At 38.5% G+C, this 19,725-nt stretch overlaps 1 protein-coding gene across 1 annotated transcript; it reads right to left on the reverse strand.

Annotated features, from left to right (window-relative positions):
• Window positions 1-964: 964 nt before the first annotated feature.
• Window positions 965-18,161, reverse strand: LOC129778446 (rab GDP dissociation inhibitor alpha). Its single transcript, XM_055785341.1, has 3 exons — window positions 17,492-18,161; window positions 2,083-2,558; window positions 965-2,016 (listed from the first exon to the last, which is right to left on the reverse strand). Exons 1-3 carry the CDS (start codon window positions 17,883-17,885, stop codon window positions 1,555-1,557), a joined length of 1,332 nt encoding a protein of 443 aa, XP_055641316.1. The 5' UTR covers window positions 17,886-18,161; the 3' UTR covers window positions 965-1,554.
• Window positions 18,162-19,725: the final 1,564 nt, after the last annotated feature.

Here is a 19,725-nt window from a genome sequence, read left to right on the forward strand (position 1 = left end):
ATAACAGTTTCTCCTTGGACCATGATTTTAGTTCATGGTAGTAGTTTTTGCCAGGATGTCCGGACAACGCAATATTAACAAAAGTCGTATCCAAAAAATCCCAACAAACTAAAATTCAAACATTTTTTTGCCCAACAGGTCATCACAAATGAAAGCGCATTATTTCCGCATTTAAAGATGAAAATTCCTTTATTTGACTTCCAGGATGTGAGTTTTTCGCGGGTCCATTTCAATAATCTATTTGCAATTTGCGACACAATTATTTTTTTTCAGAGATAGGATGGTGGTGCAGAACCAAAAAATGTGGCTGATGGAAAGCAACTGTTTTCACTTTTCCAAAACTTTTAATCAAATAATAACTCAATTCAGGGCAAAACAAAGGTTTAATTATCCTTCAAAAAGGGCAACACTGACGTGACTATCACTAAACCGACTATTATATATCTTCTTTGATATGAGAAGCAATTTTGTTCGCTCTACTCGCGCGGGCGCATGTTTTCTGTGGTTCATTTTCTTTGAAACAGGAATGTTTTTGGCATTCACATTATGATAAACAGCCTTGATCATATTTAGTTTTCTTTTTTCTTTTCTTTGTGTAATCTTTTATAGAGTACGGTGAGATATACATTGTTTTTTTTTGTTTGTAACTAGATGAAAGTTGTTTCAATTGCTGATTATCGCAACACATAATATAAATCCTCATATAAAAACAAGCAACTTTGGATAGTAGGAAAACATAATCCGAAAACGCAAAAGTGTTATACTTAAAAAAGCTAAAACATTGCCGATTTATTCTCATCTTATACTTCCCCCATGCATTTTCAATTCTCTTAACAATAAGGGTTTATCTTTATTTCCTTTCCAATGAATATACGTGGATAAATTTGATTATTCTATCTTTTTTTTCTGCTTTATGCACATTATAATAGAGACTTTTACTTTTATCCGCAAAACCTCTCCAGTGTTTGTTTTTTTTTTGTTTTCAAGCATAACTGTTTCCTATCGAAATTCTAGTGATTCTTTAAATGTTTGGTGAAAAACATGAACCTGACAGAAACAATACTCGTTTTCTTAATGAAAAGACGGCTAGTAAAACTGAAGCAAATCAGCATCCCTTAGTGCGCTTTTTATAATGTCGATAAGAAGAAACAAATTGTGTCCACTCTACTACTCATGTTTCATCGCACGTTTCTCGTATTCTAAGAGATACTTCGATGTTGTTTTTATTTTGTTTTTGTTTTCCGCTTTGCCTCGATACACACGCTCATCAGCAACTTCAGTTATTCATTCCTTTTGTTTTCTTCCATGATTGGAAAAAAACCTTACAATAGAGCTTGGTTTGTCTGTTATACAATAATATTGTTGTTAAAGAAAATTTTTCGATACTAAAAATAGCAGTAAATATTAGTAATGTATCAGATGCAGATGTTTCCCATATATTAATCGTAATTAATAATCATTTGAGAGTAGTTGACATTCTCGGTTGCTGCTAGGAAGAGGACCTCTCACACACTAGGCGCTTCTGTATTTCTTTTCCTCCGATGCTTTTTTTGCTTACTGTTCCTCGTCGCCTAGTTCCTGCTTTATTTTGGAGAAATCGAAATCCTCTCCGGTGCCACGCTTGAAGATGTCCAACACATCCAGACAAGTGGTCTCGAAGTGAGTGGTGGCATCGTAGGACTCCGAAATGAATACTTGCGACTGAAGTCCGTTGTCAGTGGGTTCGTAGTAATCCGAGACGCAAATGAACTTCTGTGCAATCGGAGCCAACAAGTCGAGGCCTGGCTTGATTTCGTCCGCGGGATGGTCTGTCTCGACGGTGGTCGAAACCATACCGATGAACCATCCCTTTGCCGAAACCTGATGTGTCGAGCTGATCAGTGACACGTAAATGTCGGAACGACGACCAACCTGCTTCTGTGGAATGATAATTTGCGTGGAAAGAGCATCCTTTGTGTTTTGGATTGGATGATCGAGCAGACAAATGCAGCGGATCACTTTGCCCTTGATGCGCACCTGGGTCGTAAAGAATGGGACACTTTAGTGAATGCGTTTTTCGAAATAAAACAACATAATTATTACCTTATCCGGTACGTAAGTAGGATCACAATAAACTTGTTTACATTTGGCCACTTCTTCGCCGGAGCGAACACCCACTACCTTGCCACTGCCGTCGTACACGATCTCGTCAATTGGTTTATCCAGCATATAGGTGCCACCATAGATGGCCGACAACCGGGCGAAGCCCTGAGGCAGCTCTCCCAAACCGTACATCGGATACAGATAGGGCGATTTGCCGTAACGTGCTAACGAATCCGAGTACAGCTTGATGCGATTGATGGTTTTAACGGCCGGTTCCGCCAGGTAGTCGTCATCGCGGTACAGGGCCAGGGCGTGACCGGTAAAATCTTGAGTATTTTTATCCAATCCAAACTTGTCGTACAGTTCCTGCATGTTCTTGCTCGTTGGGTCGAAGTCCTTCCACGTCTTCGGGTCGTCCTGTATGAAATCCTGCACGTAGATCAAGAAGTTGCGGAAACGACGTTTCTCAAACATTCCTGTGAACAAAAAATTTTAGATAGCGTCAAATGCTGCTGATGTTTGGTACTTAATTTTTTTTTAAATAATTAAATAATTGTCGGAGTTGTCCCATCGTAATCAAATGAGTCTAATTCAATTAAAGTAAGCCATATATTGGTATAGTTTTATTGTTTTAGCATGAACAACTATTCTGTATATCGGGTCGAGCGGCTCAGCTCGACTCCAGTCTCTGCCGATTCCATTTCCTATGCTTCCCCCTTGGGCGATTTTACGACTTTCAGAAAACTTAAATTTTGAAATCGACAATAGTAAATGAAGTCCGAATGAGCAAATATTTTGCATAGGGTATTTCATCGTGCAAATCAACATTTCGCAGAAAACCCGTATGAAAAAATCGATATGACGATTTCCATTGGCACCCTAAACCTTACGTTTTGCCTCGTAAAAACAACTAAGGGGCTGTCCACATACCACGTGGACAGAAGAAGCACGATTTTAGACTCCCCCCTCCCCCTCTGTGGACAAGCGTGGACATTTCCATACCCCTCCCCCTGTTGACCACGTGGACATTTTCCTTATTTTTTTAGAGTGAACTGAACTTTATTTCTATTGAAATTTATTTTGTTTCAAATTTTACTAGCTGTATCCTGCCACGCTTATATAAGGGCTATCTGGTTTGTCAACATAGAAACGCGCAATATACAGTTGAACAATCCGCACCCGAATATAAAGCACACAATTCCAAAAAATTATCGTATTATTCTTACAAATTCAATACTAGAAAGTTAATTTACGCTCACAGCTTCATTTAAAAATCTGGAAACTTTTTTCCGATCTGCCAATTGTTTCATTTAAAAAAAATAGCTTTGAAATCTGCTGCCCGATTAAAACAAGTTTATAAGAAATCAAAAACTATGAAAATTTAAAGAAATGTTCAAACTTTCTCATAAATTGAATAAAACATCGAAAACGTTTATATCTGTTTCAAATATTGTTATATACAGGTTGTTAGGTAGCTGATCCTCAATATTTCAGGAGGTGATAGAGGATCATATTTGATGAAAAAAAACATACCGCGCTTATGGTCAAATTTCAACTAAGAAACAATTATTGAAATTCCTCGAGACCGTTTTTTTACCTTAAACTGATTCCAATTCAAAAAGTACGCTGTTTAGCACGATTCAATTTCTTTCATTTGAAAGATGAGGAAATTTTGCACAACATTCTATTGTGAAATATTATTTTAATATTATATTATATTAAATATAGTGGATGATAACAAGAATGATAACAGTATGGTTTCAAGAACGTAATTGTAGAGTGGTTAGAAAGCTTCAATTGGATTGATAGAAACAATGCAGTTAATCATGCATTTTTGGAAAATTGGGTAATAAAAACCCATAAAAACTCAACATTTTAAGTTTTTTCTGTACTTCTGAAAAGTACTTGGTTCCATTAATTTATCCCTTTTACAACTACATTCTATGCAAAATGTTCTTATCATTCAAATGAGCAGCATACTCATTGCAAGTAGAGTACTTTCTAAATTAGAGTCAGTTCAAGGCATAAAATTAAGCTCAAGAAAAGTTTAAAAACTCTGTCCTAGTTGAGAATTGACCATATGCGTAGAAGATTGTTTTCAACAGCATCAGGATAGCCTCTATAATTTCCTGAAATATTCCGAATCAGCTAACTAATTCCATGTATATTTTTATTAGAATACTGGCTCATTCGTTTTAAGTTTGACGAATAGTGGTGCATGGACAATCTCATACAAATGTAAATATTGAATAATCTCAAATGAAATCAACAAATAACAAAACATGAGTTTTTCAACATTATAAAATAACCTATTTAATATGAAAAAAATTGGAAACAATTTTTTTAAATATCTCGAGAATGGCTGCATTTAGAAGGAGATTAATAATGAGTTTCTTTGTTTTAAATCACATCAAGATTCATAATTTGTGACTAAAAATGTTTGTTAACATACAGAAATTCGAAGTTTCGAAAATTCATAAAAAATCGATGTTCCACAAAGTTCTTCAAAAATAGTTTTATCATGTTGGGCTTTTTTTTAATTTTCTACATGACTTTTATTTTATATGAAAAAATTGGAAAATATTATATTTTTAATATTTTAGATATTGCAAATTAAAGATTTTTTTTGTAAATAAAAAAAAGAATACTAACAATTTTCTCAGTGAATATTTTTTTCACGTTTTAACATCAACACACTATAACTCTTTTTAAGACTCAATTTCGATACGACTCATAGTTTTTGAGATATAAATTATCAAAGATTTCTCTTACTAAAATCGATACGCCCTTCTCAAAAGTTACACTTTAGTCCAAAAATTCTCAATTGCTGTGGAAAACACATATTTCATCCAACCCAAACGGAATACAAACTTTTATTCGAATCAAAAATAAATATTTCTAAAATCCGCATTTTTAGGTCGATTTCATTTGGAGTTGCACTATTGATTCCTAGAAATTGACGAAATTAAAATACTTTGAAAAAATGATTTTACACGCAATTCTGTATGAAAAACTATACAGACATTATTATCCTATGACTAACTGCTCTCGAAATATAACAATATATATAGAAAATTATATTTGATGAAAACCCATTTACTCATATCATGAAATCTCAACCATTATGGAATCGTTCAATTTTTATAGTTTTGGGCTATAAGCGTCTATGCATACCCCGTAACTAGAAAATTTCGATCATTTGAAATAGTTTGGCCATTTACACGTGTTTACGTGTGATATTTTTAGAATACAGATTTCACTGAAGGCGTTTAATCATTTGAGAAAAAATATGTATATCATTTGACTCTCAGGTGGCTCAATCCGTTTACTGATAAATACAGAGAGTTTTGAAATTCTTGAATATGTAACAGATTTTATTGAATTTTAAATGTACAGGTGATTGTATTTAAAAAATATTTATTCTTCCTGTCCACGTGGACTCACTCTAAACCCCCTCCCTCCTCTTCGTAGACAAGCGTGGACATTTTCTTACCCCCTATCCCCTAATGTTTTTTTTATCCAAAATATATATATGGCGTCCGCTCCCGGCCCGTTAGGCGGGCCGGGAGTTCAATATTTTGACAATGTTTGCTTAGACTATGTTAGTAATATGTAACCGATTACTCGCGGTTGACTCGAGGTTAGTATTACAAGTGTTCTCATAATTGGTATGTCGCAGTCTTCGATGCTCTGTACGTGTGCCCACGTGGTACGTAGACAGCCCCTAAGTCCCAGATTGTCGATTTTTGATAAAAAAAAATTTTCGAGGTGACAGTAGATCTCCACGTTGCATGCAATTTGAAGACATTTGGCATAAAAAAAATCGCAAACCAGTGGTTAGATACTTCTCTCACATTCCTTAGGGGGGCTGCCATACAAATAAAACACAAACTTCTACATTAATCGAGAATTGATCAAGCAAATGAAACCAAATTAGGCATATGGAGATTTTAGGGTGCAATAAATGTCAGAGACGACGCGTGACCAACTGAACTACCTGTTCAATTTCATTTGAAACTTCGAAACAACAGTATTACGATGACAGATTTTAACATTTTTATTTCTCAACATTTATATATATACAGTAAAACCAGTTTTTGTGCGGTTTTTATGCGATTTTTTTGGTGCGACTTTTTTTGTGCGATATTTGAAAGAAAATAAAGTAATCGCTAATTTTTTTCTATCTTTGATATGTATTTTATCGCTCTACATAGGGATTGTCTCAGTTAATTCCCATTCTCATGTTTTGTTTTGTTTGTTTTAAGATGTCAGTAGGAGCTTATTGACAGGAGCGAAGAGTTGATTTTATTAGCTTATGAATGTGAAAAAGGGAAATGTTTAATGTTGATCGCGAATGGAATCATTAGGATTTGGGTTATTTTCTTACAGAATTTTTTTGCATGCGGTCCCTATCCACCACATAACAAAAAGAATCCTACGGTCAACTATGGGCGGAAACTTATCAATGAATTCCTCATAAAATAAAGACATCTGCCTTATGTCATAAAGGTAATCTTTTTCCACAGTCATCATCATAATTCCAAATAACCGTTTCTGGTCAGATCTCGACCGCAAATAATTCTTGATCCGTCGAACAACAAAAAAAGTTCTTTCAATGGATGCCGTTGTATTAGGCAATGTCAGTATAATTCTGGCCAGCCGTTTCGGAGATGGTTTGATGCAGGGTTTGTCCAACGATAATCGGAATAATAACTATAATTTAAATAGAACCGTCAGCTTATTACAAAGCTTCGCATCATCGAATTTCGAGTGGTATGAAATAAACATTTTCAATTTCAATGCGACATCGAAGTCTGCATTTTTTGTGATTCAACAAAGCGACGAATTTGTATTCATCTAGTTCCTTAAACCGTTTCGTCATTTCGTCAATAATTTTGTCTGTAATCGATCCATATAAACGACGACAATTGATGACGTTACTGTCAATCATAGTTTCGCCAGATACATCAATTGCATCTTTAACCGTACTATCGGAATGATAATCTGCTCTGAGCTCCTCTAAAGAAGCAAGGCAAGCCTTGACGATACGCACAAGTTATACTACATCTAATTCCTTTTTGACGTAGAACTACGTCTTTCAAGAAGGGTGCCAAATCAGAAAACAGGTCACGTTTTTATGAAATAAAGTTAACGTTAATAACTATTTTCACTGTGGACGAATTCTCAATACCTCAATACCAATCGAATCGGAAATTCTCTAAGATTTGTTTTATATGCTATACATTAAAATTCGCTAATCTCTAAACGATTTAAATTCATGAAAACTAGAAGAACTTCCTCTTTTCCCATACATTTGTTCTGCCGATTTGTGTGCTGACCCTACCCGCATTTCGAATGCTTATAACTCGAACAAAATTACAGTAGCGCCATCATAGCTCTGGGCCACAATTTTGTCAGCATTAGGACCAAATTACGCAGCTATTTCATCCACATGTAAGGCCAATACAGCGGAGGTTTTGAAACGTAAGCAATGATGATGATGATGATGATGGATTAAAAAGACTTTGAACTCTGGGAGTTCATTCCTCTCTACAACGTAAGCAGACATACGTGTACTATATGTACCGGGTTCAAGTTGTCGAATGAACAAAATCGATAAAAACGCTCGAATTAAAACCATACATGAACGAAGAATACCACCACATCCACAGAAATCATGAATGAATTGGTTCGTTCTTTTATTTCTAGATCAACATGTCAAAAGGGTCTATCTTCTTTGATCGATTCTCTTCACCGACTTTCTCTTTCGATAACCACGGCCTTTCAGACAGATTTCGCTCCAGTTTTGCCATGTAGTTTGACAAACGAAGTCCCCTTTCACATTCCTTATCGTCGAATACATAAGGAAATCCTGTTACTGCTGAGTTATTAATGAAAGAGAATGTAGATGAATAGAATCGATCAAAGAAGATAGACCCTTTTGAAATGTTGATCTAGATTTGTATCATGCTCGCTCGGGGTGTTTGGTGCTGTGCTCTCGCGGTCTCGTGCCCTCTCTCAAATTTTAATGACGTCAGGAATAGGAAAAGAAACAGAAAGGGAAACGATGCAACTACGAACAAACACTGAAGAATGGTGGTATGTATTTTCCATCGTTTGCATCGGTTTTGTTCAGCAGAAATATTGAACCGAGAACGTCATTTTTACGCAAGGCGGCGCATAAGTAGTAGTGATCGTTTCATACGTAGTTTTCAATATAAATCGATGTTTTATCTCCCCAAAGGCCACCTAACTTTTTTTTTAAACATAATGTCAGCATTTGGATCACTTTTTCTACAATTTACTTCTGTAAAAATGCTGACAGAGACAGAACTAGCGGCAGCTACTGAGGGGATGAACTGTAACCGGTTGCGGATAGGATCACTGAACCTGATGTTGACATCAATTACAGACGAAAGGTTGTTTTCATGAACTGGCGCCAAAAACAAGAATCGGCTTCGACTAAATGACAGATGTATGGCACGATTGGCTTTTATGGGATCATTGTCAGCTGAGTGCTGGATGGTTATTCAATTTCTAAGAATGGTTTTTTTCAATTAATTTATTTAATAAAACGACTACCTGACGGCGCAAGGTGAATGCCCTGTGGCTGTGGTATTTATGCTGAGAAACAAAACAAAATGCTTTGATGTTTGAATAGAAAAATGAATTTTGTATTCCCTGTTTAAAGAAAATACGGCATTCATACAGAATAAACAGATAAATCGAAAAAAAGTTTTTAATTTTTCAAAAATCGATTCGGCAAAGATCGATTCTTTGGTACCGATTTAATTAGTTTATCGATTCCAACGCCGTTTGGAAAATCGATTCGATAAGATCGATCTTTTTATAAAGATCGCCCAATCCTAGTTTGGATGACGGCGGGTTCAGATGAATGGTTTGAACCCGGTAGTCATTACTGCTTATTTCGTAGCGTTGAAGCTGTGTTGCGCGCTGGTTGGGGTGTATTCAAATGTAATTATCAGATTATATTCTTCACGGTGGGTTTGAGTTCCACCAAAATAGAAAATATAATAAGGATATTCGCGATAACATGGAAATCACAAAAAAAAATCCTTCGATAATTCCTCATACATGTTACAAATGTGAAATAATATACATTTTATTCTGAGATTGTCTACCTGTCTTATTAACAGTTTGAACAGGCGGACGAGACGCCTCTGCGTCTTCCTCGTTCCCCGGGATCCCGGTGTGACCCGGAATCCAACATAGAGTCGCACTACTTCCTCTCAGCTGCTCTTCAATTTCTTGGATGATGGGGTGTTTGATATTACCACCCTCTACAGCTTCTAATGCCAACTTAATGGCGAGAGCTTCAAACGAGAAGATGCTAATAATAACTCATTGGGGACTCTCATGCTAGTCTTAGCATTACCGTCGAGTATCCCAATGGCTGAGGTGTCATCAGTGACGGACCCGTCAGTATAGACGATGCGTTTGTTAGCAAAGTCAGTACGTAGGGCCTCATTCACCACCGCTTGTACCTTCTGGGAGTTATCCCCAGCCCTAACGAACCGTTTTATGCTCCAGCTGATGGTGGGAGGAACGGCATCCCAGGCTCTAGGAGAGCATCGACTTAACCACATGGGGCGTGGCAGTATCTCCCCCTTTAGGGTTTGATATTTTTGCCTGGCCCTAACCCCGTATGGGGTATCAAGCTATAGGTTGACTGGGTACTCCTCCCACCTGACTAGCGCATCCTCTGCACACATACCATCTCGAAAGGTGGTTCACCTATTTCAGCTAGTAGACTCTTAATAGGACTACTGTAAAACGCACCCGTGATTATGCGAATTCCGCTGTTATACGCTGATTCCAGAATTTTAAAATATGTATTCGATTTACTAGCGAGGACAACACCGTACACTAACCATCTTTTCCATCACTTTCCCCACGCAGCTGAGTAGCGTTATGGGTCTATAGCCACTGAAACTAGATGTGTTCTCTTTAGACTAGGGTAAAAGTATCACGATTCCAGTCTTCCACTCACTAGGGATGGCGCCACGCATCCTTATTTCTTTATATACTTGCAGCAGCAAGCATTTCGCCGCGATTGGGAGGTGCTTTAGCATGCGGTAGCCTATATCGCCCACACCGCATGCCTGCCCTTTCACTCTGCTGTGTGCCCAATCAAGTTCGGATAGGTTATAGACCTCGTTATACTTGTCCAAGTTGTGTGTTGGGATGTCGAGAGGAAGCCTTTCACATTCCTCCTTTAGCTCTTTGAATTGCGTAGAATAAACGCTCGAAGCCGACATTTCCGCAAAGTAATCGGCAAGAATTTCACTAGTGCAAGCAGGATCATCGGTAGTAATACTACCGTTTACCAGCTTGATGGACTTTTGGAAAGTCTTCCCACTAAGTGGATTGATTCTGTGCCGTAACTTTTTAGCTGGAAGTTCAGAATTTATTTCACTTTCTAGCAACACACTGAGCTGTAAGGAAAGAAGTAAAGGCTTCCCTCTTTCTTAGATCGTCGTCACTCAACCTCCTAAATGCTCTAAGAGTTTTCCGTCTAAGACGTATTGCCTCTTCAGCTTCTTTGTTCCACCAAGGGACCCTCTTTCTTCCGGGCAGCCCGCTAGTGCGAGGAATGTGCTTTGCAGCAGCATTCAACATAAGCTCAGTCAATTGGTCAAGGTCGAGATCCGCGGCCTCACGCACTGAGCGAACTATATCGACCCGATACCCAACCCAGTCGGCTCCATCGAACTTCCACCTTTTACGGTATCTGATCGATGGTTTGTTCCTATCAAGGGTGATAATGATAGGAAAATGGTTACAGCTGAAACGGGTCATCAGAAGTAGACCATTGAAGCTTACTGGTTAATATGGGGGGAACCATAGTGAAGTCAATCGCAGTGGTTTGCCCTGACATATGGTTTATTCTGGTGTGAGCCCCATCATTTAAGAAGGTAAGGCCAAGATTATTGACCAGCTCGATCACCGCCAAACCTCTACGGTTTGATTTGCTTGATCCCCAGAGTGGATCGTGCGCGTTCAAATCCCCTCCTAATAGGAGGGGAGCGTTAAAATTTAAAAGAATTTGCTCGATCTCTTGCACCACCGCCCTGTGATTGTGAAATCTAGGGGGTATGTACAGGTTAAAGGCGATGACATGTACGGGGTACATGATTTCAATATCTAAGATCGGCAGGCTCGATGTTATTGAGCATTCTTTAAATATCCTTGCGGATACCATGGTGGTTTTCTACCGATCCATTTAAATCCGGTTCAATATTGGTGAGCTGAACCCTTAAATCTCCGCGTTCGTTGGTTACCAAACAGTTTTTTTTTTGCTTTGTCAAAATGTTTGTAACCACATTGAAGCCTTTTTCGACAAGGAATGAAGATGAAAAATCGATAATACATTTTCCAGCAATGCTCCACAATACTATGTTTCAATGTTGGTAGAGCTTCTGCTTAAGCTTAATTTATTGAATAACTCAGGTATTTTTGACGTAGGACTACGTCTAACCGGAAGATATAGGGGGTGAAATGGAAATCTAGGTACTGAACAAGTAGGAAAAAATGCAAGATTTGGAACGCTTATAACTCGAGCATTTCTCAATAGATCGCAAAGGTTTTTGCATCAATTGATAGGAAATATATCTACGTATCTATCATAACGAATAACATTTCATTTTTATTGAGATAAATAATTGAATAATTGTGAAATATCAAGCATTGTCCAAATGCACTATGTGCCCATTTTTGATTGGTCCATTTTGTGCTCCTCAAATCGTACCGACCAAAACGGGCAACCAGAGCAGCAGCGAAATAGAATGAAGCACGATTGGGAAGGAAAAAGAAAAAAATGAACGAAACATTGGTCGCAGTCTCACACATGCGTAATTCTCGAGCCAGCCAGTCAGCTTAAAAATCCCCGCTCCGCTGCCGTAACGATAAGAGACGAATGAACTCTCAGAGTTTAAAGTCTCTTTAATTCAATACCGTTACCGTTACCGTAACGATCATTCTCATCCAAACCGTACACCACATCGGTTCGCATCACAACACATCAACAAACCAACCCAAGCAGCCATGTCTGGACATGGTAAAGGAGGAAAAGTGAAGGGAAAGGCAAAATCCCGCTCGAACCGTGTTGATCTGGAGTTCCCCGCAAGGGTAGCTAGGCCGAGCGCGTTAGTACCAGTGCACCAGTCCACCTAGCCGGCGTTATATAGTTTCGGCCGCCGAAGTGATCGAGTTAGCTGGCAAAGCTGCTCGCGACGATAAGAAAACCCGCATTCGGAACAGAACACATTCGGTTCGGTGGACATCAAGACAACAGGCAGTTGCAGCGAGTGGCGAGAGGCAAACGCAATCGCAAAACGACACCAGGTAGCAGAAGAAAAAAGTTTGTTCTTTATACAAACTGCTTCGGTGGCAAATCCAGAACAAGGCGGCATCGAGGGCGTTCGAAATGGTTTTTTTTCAAAACCACGAGTACTAAGTTTTCTAAATTGGAACCATTCCATAAAACAAGGCGCTTTTCAGGGCCATTAAACCTTCCAAAAAAGAGTTTAGGAAATACAGTTCAATGCTTTCAAAAACAATATCCAAAATAATAATAAAACACAAATTGATTTTTTTCATAATTTGTTTGCCAGGATATGATGAGTATGTGAATTTGGCAGTTGTTCTGAGCTAATTGATTAATTTTTTTAAATTTTTTTATTAAATTTATCACCAATTCTTAAATTGCTTCTAGATTGAAAGTACAGTAATTTACACTTATCTCGACATTTAGCTCATTGGACGGACCTGTAATGCGACATATTTAGTTGGACATTTTTGTAAACATAGAGTTCGGGGTCCAAATTATGACCCCACATTGAAAGCCGACACTGTACCACTGTCATCGCAAATGTTCAATTACAGGTTAAAATTACCTCCAATCCGACACTGAGTGGTGGTAATGCGACGTGCCATTGAATGTAATTTACTGTACAATATGTCACAAGCTGGATGGGAAGAAATTTCCCAACTGTGAAATCTGTGGCGAGTGGCAAACGCAATCGCTAAACAGAAAGGTTTAGCCGAACAAGATGGGGATATCGAGTGATAACAAAACAATAAACTCTTTAGATTGAAGATAATTTTGTGATCGTGAAAAGGACCCTTTTTAGCCTGCATGTGAATCCAACGAGCGAACAAATCGTAATGAATATATTTTTCTTTCTTTCTTTCTTTGTTTTTAAGAGGCTTTAAACTTTGAAGTTCATTCGCCTCTAGCCCAGTGGAGAGCCACAATAAAACCAGCCCAGAAGGGACTGTCGAAAGGGAAACCAAAAAACGCAAAAACACAACACCAAAGGTTCTTTTCAGAACCACCAACATGTTCATAAAGAGTAAACAGTACACTAATCCATTTTTCAGGTAGATAGGTAGGTATTCACGTAGGAGAAGAAAATAAAACAATATATTTAAAATATACATTTAACAAGAGCTGTCCCCTTTGTATAGTCCTACGTCACTCCGGTTATGTCCCGACATTACCCACCCGTCTTTTTTATTTTGATATTAGTAGGGGAATGTTTAATAATAGAATAAAACAATTATTGTAAATAAGGAGTTTTCAGTTTGTGCAGCATTATAGCTGAAGACGTAGTATAATAAATAAATTCTGCTCCTGCTTAAGCTCCTCATCTGTGCAGAAGGGAACCAACTCTTCTTGCATCGTCACATTGGCTTCTTCCATAGTGATATTGATATTGTAGGGATTTATTATTCATTAAGAAGTTTGTAAATTCAGGATAATCGCAATCCTCTTAGTTTATTTAGTTTAGTCCTGGTAACTAAGCATTTTGTAAATTCTTTTTCAATCACTTTACTTCAGTCCACTGGATTTAGCTATGTAATCACTTTATAATCTTTTGAATTAAGTTAATAGATGAGTGTATTAGTATTCAAGCTCCAATGAGACTTCACAAAACATTCTCACAATATACACAAAGAAAACTGTACATTACTGAGCTTAGGCGTGCGGGAGCAAAGCAGAAGAGAAATGTGAAGTTAGCTATGACCGTAGACTTCGCTTTCTTATAGTTTTTTTACGCAGGACTACGTCTTTCATTACTGTACCGGGGTGTATGTTCAGAGTTTCAGAGGTTACATCGGAGGTGCAAGGTTTTGAGCGTTAGTAACGCTTTGCCGGCTAATCGAAGTGGTATGATAATTACTTAATTGGAAAGATAAAATGTCTACGAGTAATGTTTTTTTCAGAACTTGCAACCTAAGTGCTAGTAAAATATTAAGAGCATGTTTAGACTTGAATTTGATCATGAATACTTTCTATTAAATGGCGTATTTGTGTCAAGTATAGCACAAGTCAAAACGTGCCTGAAGGACCTGTACGCACAAACACATTATTTTGCACGAACTTGTTCATGCTTTTTTACTTGTCGATTTTCTAATCATGTACGAACTTATGAACTTATGTCGATGAGCCTTGTTGAGTTTTGAAAAGTACAATAATATTTTCTACTAAAATATTAGTTATTCTTATAACAAGTTGAGCTTGAGCTTGGGTAGACTGTACAATTCGTAGTTGCTCTCTGTGATTGACCTGAACCAACCAAATTGCACAAAAAACACGCAAACAAAGAATGACGCTTGTGACTAGCAAATCATTCTCGTTGTGCAATTTTCGGTGATTCGAGCTTTAAATGGTCAATATCGACGCCGGCCACGTCCTTACAGTCACCAGGGGAAGGGAAGGAATATTAGTATGATATTCGCCAGCAGAAGGGTCGCCTCTATAGCGTGGTTCCCTAGCGTTTATCATGGAAGGGATAGTTGTTAGTGGGAATGGTTAAGAAAAATCAGGATTCACTGCGGTAAGTGATGTGATTCTAAATATGTGAACTTTCAACTAGTCGGCGAAATGAGATTTGAAGAAAGTAAACATTCTTATCGGACCGGTTGTGCATTTCGTTATTCATCGTACGTAGTACATAGATATTTTTCCTGACCTGAGAAGGTCATAAAAAAACTCCTTCAAAAACTCTCGGTCCATATATTTTTTATTCAATCACGGAGATAGATATATATATATATATATATATATATATATATATATATATATATATATATATATATATATATATATATATATATATATATATATATATATATATATATGGATTTCTATCTGTCTGTCTCATTATTATGGACTCGGAAACTACTGAATCGATCGACGTAAACATTGGTATGTAGGGGTTTTTGGGGTCGGGAAAGGCTTTACCCCGGCCCCAAAATTTTTATTTTCCTCATACCATACAAATGAAACTCAAATTTCAGCATAACTCCAGAATTCGTCAAACAAACGAGCCCAAATTTGGCATTTGAAATTCTTAGAGGGCACGAAACATTCCTATGGTGTATAGACACTCCTTCTCCCTCTCTAAGAGGATGAGAAACTGCCATACAAATGAAGCATAAAAACTAATCTAGCATGCGGAACCAAATTTGGCATGTAGAGGATTTAGGGGGTAGTAATTGTTTCTATGGTAATTTGACTCTCCCCTCTCTAAGGGGAAGGGGACTGCCATACACATGAAACACAAGCTTCTGCATAACTCGAGAACTAATCAAGCAAATGGAGTCAAATTTGGGATGTGAGGGCTTTTAGGTACGAGAAATATTTCTATGATGGTATGACACCCCTCCCTCCTATGGAATGGAGAGGGGGTCCCATAAAAATATTACACATATTTCAACCAAACATGACAATTAAAAATTTTCGGAAAACTCTGAAGGGAAATGGGAAAATTAATTCGAATATGTTCTACAATTACATAGTGACAAGCGTTGTTAGTCCATTTGATGTTTGCGCCAACAAAATTGATTTTTGTTCGAAAGTGAAAATGGATTTTAATGTGATGAAACGCACTCCTATATCTTCTTCTATCTGTATAAATAAAAATGGATCGCCGAATGTGTTGATAAGAGTAAAACTCGAAGAAGGAATTATCCGATTTAGGGCTATCTTTATTCTATCATATTTTCTGTATCAAACATTTATTCGATGTAACGGAGAAACATGTTATTTGCAAGTGATTGAAAAATCTTGAACGAGAATTGTATCTGAAAATAATCTGATATTATAATGACGAGTTTTGGTAGAAGTCCTAGGAAATTTATATAAAAGTAGATTGTAAAGAGTCAATTAGAAGATGAATCAATGAACAGTTATGCGATTGGACCGATTGTAATGATCGTAAGTAAGAAAACGTGAACGTTTGGAGATATTGATAACAAAAAATAAATTTTGGGCGGGACGAAGTTTGCCGGGTCAACTAGTTATTGCATAAACGAACCTCGTGCAGGTTAAAATCAAGAGGAAGAAATTTTAAAAAAATTAAAAATGTAAATGTTGTAAATAAATTATGAGAATTCAAGTTGATCGGAAGTGTATCTCAATCCATCAGCAAGTATAATTTTTCTATGTTAATCTCAATTGAATTTCTTGTTTTCATTTTGAGTCATACTAGGATAACGATAACAACGCATTACAATCTGTGACTCAATTCTGACGCAGCAGCAGCCGCTCGCTGAAGCGCAAAAACTATGCCAATAGATTGAACATCAACCCACCATCAACTGAAACATATGATCCGATCAATAATCGAGTGTTGTAATAGCGGTGTTTTTTCATTTTGGTAATTCTTTTTGTCTCTCTCTGCAATGTTGCCTACGGACCAAGTCTACATTTCTCCACTTGCGTCGTCGAGGAAAGGACGACCAACAACGTTGCCTTACACAATCATCATTCGCCTTTCGAACTGACGGAATAAAACAACAAAAAAGGCAATTTCAATCATTGAAGTTTCACTATCAGCTTCTATTGCTTGGGAAATACGGTTTCCCCTCTGTCGAAATTTAAGCAAAAGCGAAAACGAAGGAAATATCGTTTCAATATCGACGTGTCATTGCTCTCGCGACTTTTGTCCATCACGTTTGCTATGTGTTTGGTCTCTTGTCAGTTTGGCATCTGGGAAACTCTGAGGGGTTTATCGATGACCAAGAAATGGTAGGAGTAATTTTTCAAGACATCCACCGATTTTATAAGTCTTTTTCCAACCACTGGAAAAGCTAAGTGAGACGTACTGTAATATACGGCTACTAATTTCGTAAAATCCTTTCCAGCCCCATAGAAACAATCTTTTCCATATATGATTCACTTCTATCGTGCGCAACTAGCAGCGCACGAATCGACTCGCCCCTCGTTATACGTTTCTTCTCTTTCTCTAGTCTATTTATCGCTGCTCTCTATACTCTTTGGAAGTATGATTATAATGGAAAATCTCAATTTTCGCCCCGTAATTGTCCAATTGCTAGAGTGCGGGATGAATAATTCCCGTTTCTCGACACACGTACTCACCCATCAAATCCGACGCAAGAGCTTCCTTCTGGTCGACGGGAACCTTGGAGATTTTGCCTCCCTTGTAGACGTAGCTTCCCTCTACGCACTTGAACTCGAGATAACGGGTCACGCCCGTGTGGATTAGCAGCTTAACCAGCATTCCGTTGGCCATCAGGAACTTTGGGATGAGATCGACGTTCCAGTCGCGGCCCCGTCCATATGTACCTTCCGGCACTTCCACCCCGAATCGGGCGAAAAGATCTTCCAGCGGGGTAATTGATGCCGACTCGCCTCCGTAGTACTTATTGCGGTCGATATGCAGCACCTTCTTGCCCGACACCGACAACATACCGCTGAGGATGCACTCCTTCAGTCCAGTGCCGAGGACAATGGCGTCATATTCCTCATCCATGGCTGCCCGTTTCCTGCACTATCTCCCCGGAAAAATAGAATGTAAGCTCAAAGTACGCCTCTAGCGAAGCACAATCCGTCCCGAGAGTCGCGAACTTCTATCCTCAACACCTTCTGGCACGGAAAAGGTGAAAATATATTGGATTTTTTCACTTGACTTGTTCTTTTTTCTTCTCTCCACGAACACAGCTTTCGAACAGCAACTTCCTATTCCTTCGCTGACGAGAAAATATTTGACACAGCAACTGAAGAGAGAGAACTGCTTGCGCGACTCCGATGACTGGAAAAAAGAGATTGGCGAACGCGAGAAAAATTGACACCCGTTTTCGCCAAGCGTTTGTATATGACAGCTGTCATACGTCAAATTTTCGACGAGGGGGTTAAAGTTATAAAATATTTGAGAGATAAAACGGTTCCGAAGTAAAAGTACTCATACATTGTTTGACCGAACTCACCATCCAACGCATCGACGGAACAAGAATTAGCTCTCACAGAACCGATGCTTGCCTGCGGGCTAACTCAAGTGAATCATTTTTCAAACGCAAATGATAGATTGCTTGATTTAGCCTTCATCAGCGAGCCCGATGCTGCTAACCTTCTTGAGCCATCAGCACCACTACTGGAGATAGACCAACATCACAGGCCGTTCATTATCAAATTAGACGCTCAATGCAACTCGATCGTCACGTCTGATTACGAATCTTTTCCACAACCGAATTTCAGGCTTTGTGACTACGGCTCATCTTGTCTTTTAGCGACTGGCGACAAATTTTAACTGGAGACTCCGGGTTCCTCTCCAACGACGCGTGGCGAGGCCTACTTCATGGCAACCGTGGAGTTACGCAACTTACGGAATGTACTGCGTAAGTCGCGCAAAATTTACCCCAATAATCGATAGTAAAAACAGCCTTAGATTAATCGAACTGCAGTAAAACGAACTCTTGAAGGTTAGCCACGGGAGGAACGTCAAACGAACGCAAGCAAACCTGGTTTTGCTGGTTTGCTACGTTGGAATTCTGGAAGTTCGTAAAATCACAACGGTCTAGTAACCGTATTCCAGACACAGTTGAATTCAATTAGATCAGTGCTAGTACTTCCCTTGAAGTTGCTAATCTGTTCGCGAATTTCTTTAAATCGATCTACAGCATGAATTCACAACCATTGCTCCCGTTCATCAACCGACGGTGGACAACCGGAAGTGTTGGGTTGTCCAGTTGGGGAGCAAGTTGACGGACGAGTTAGGCAGGCAATGATACGAACAGCCAAGAGAATGTAGAAGCGTCCGGTAGCTAAGCGGACGGTGCTGGAGATTCGTGCTGGTAAATCTGGCAAGGTGCCTTTGTCAGTGTTACGGGGAGGGATTGTTGCGGTCCCAGTACGCCATAGACTTTAACTGTGTACCTGTCGCAAGTAGAGTTGGGCAAACCGTTCACGGTACGAAAGAACAGTGAACTGTATGGGAAAAACTGTTTGAGAACGAAGTGTTTGCGGGCGAACTGTTTGCGAACGAACGAGTGCAGCGCTGGACGGAATGGATAAATATAGCGAGAACGCTTGTAAGAAACATAAAACTATATTGTCATTTACGAGCAAAATGCATGTAACGCAGGGATTATTTTGTTGATGTATCTCCATTCAAATTTTAGGATTGCAAAACTGCTTTCTTTAAATTTTCGTGAATTTGACGATTGTTTCGAGTTAAATATGATTAGCGAATGGGCGCACCTTGTTCCATAGATCTACCTTGAGCTCACCGAGTAGTTAGATAAGGTTAGATAGCGAGATGAAGAATAGAAGGTGGGAAGATTCACGGGTTTTGGTTGTGTTGAACTTTGATTGTG

The sequence above is a fragment of the Toxorhynchites rutilus genome, chromosome 3, assembly GCF_029784135.1.
Source record: "Toxorhynchites rutilus septentrionalis strain SRP chromosome 3, ASM2978413v1, whole genome shotgun sequence".
In the NCBI taxonomy this organism is placed as follows: Eukaryota; Metazoa; Arthropoda; class Insecta; order Diptera; family Culicidae; genus Toxorhynchites; species Toxorhynchites rutilus.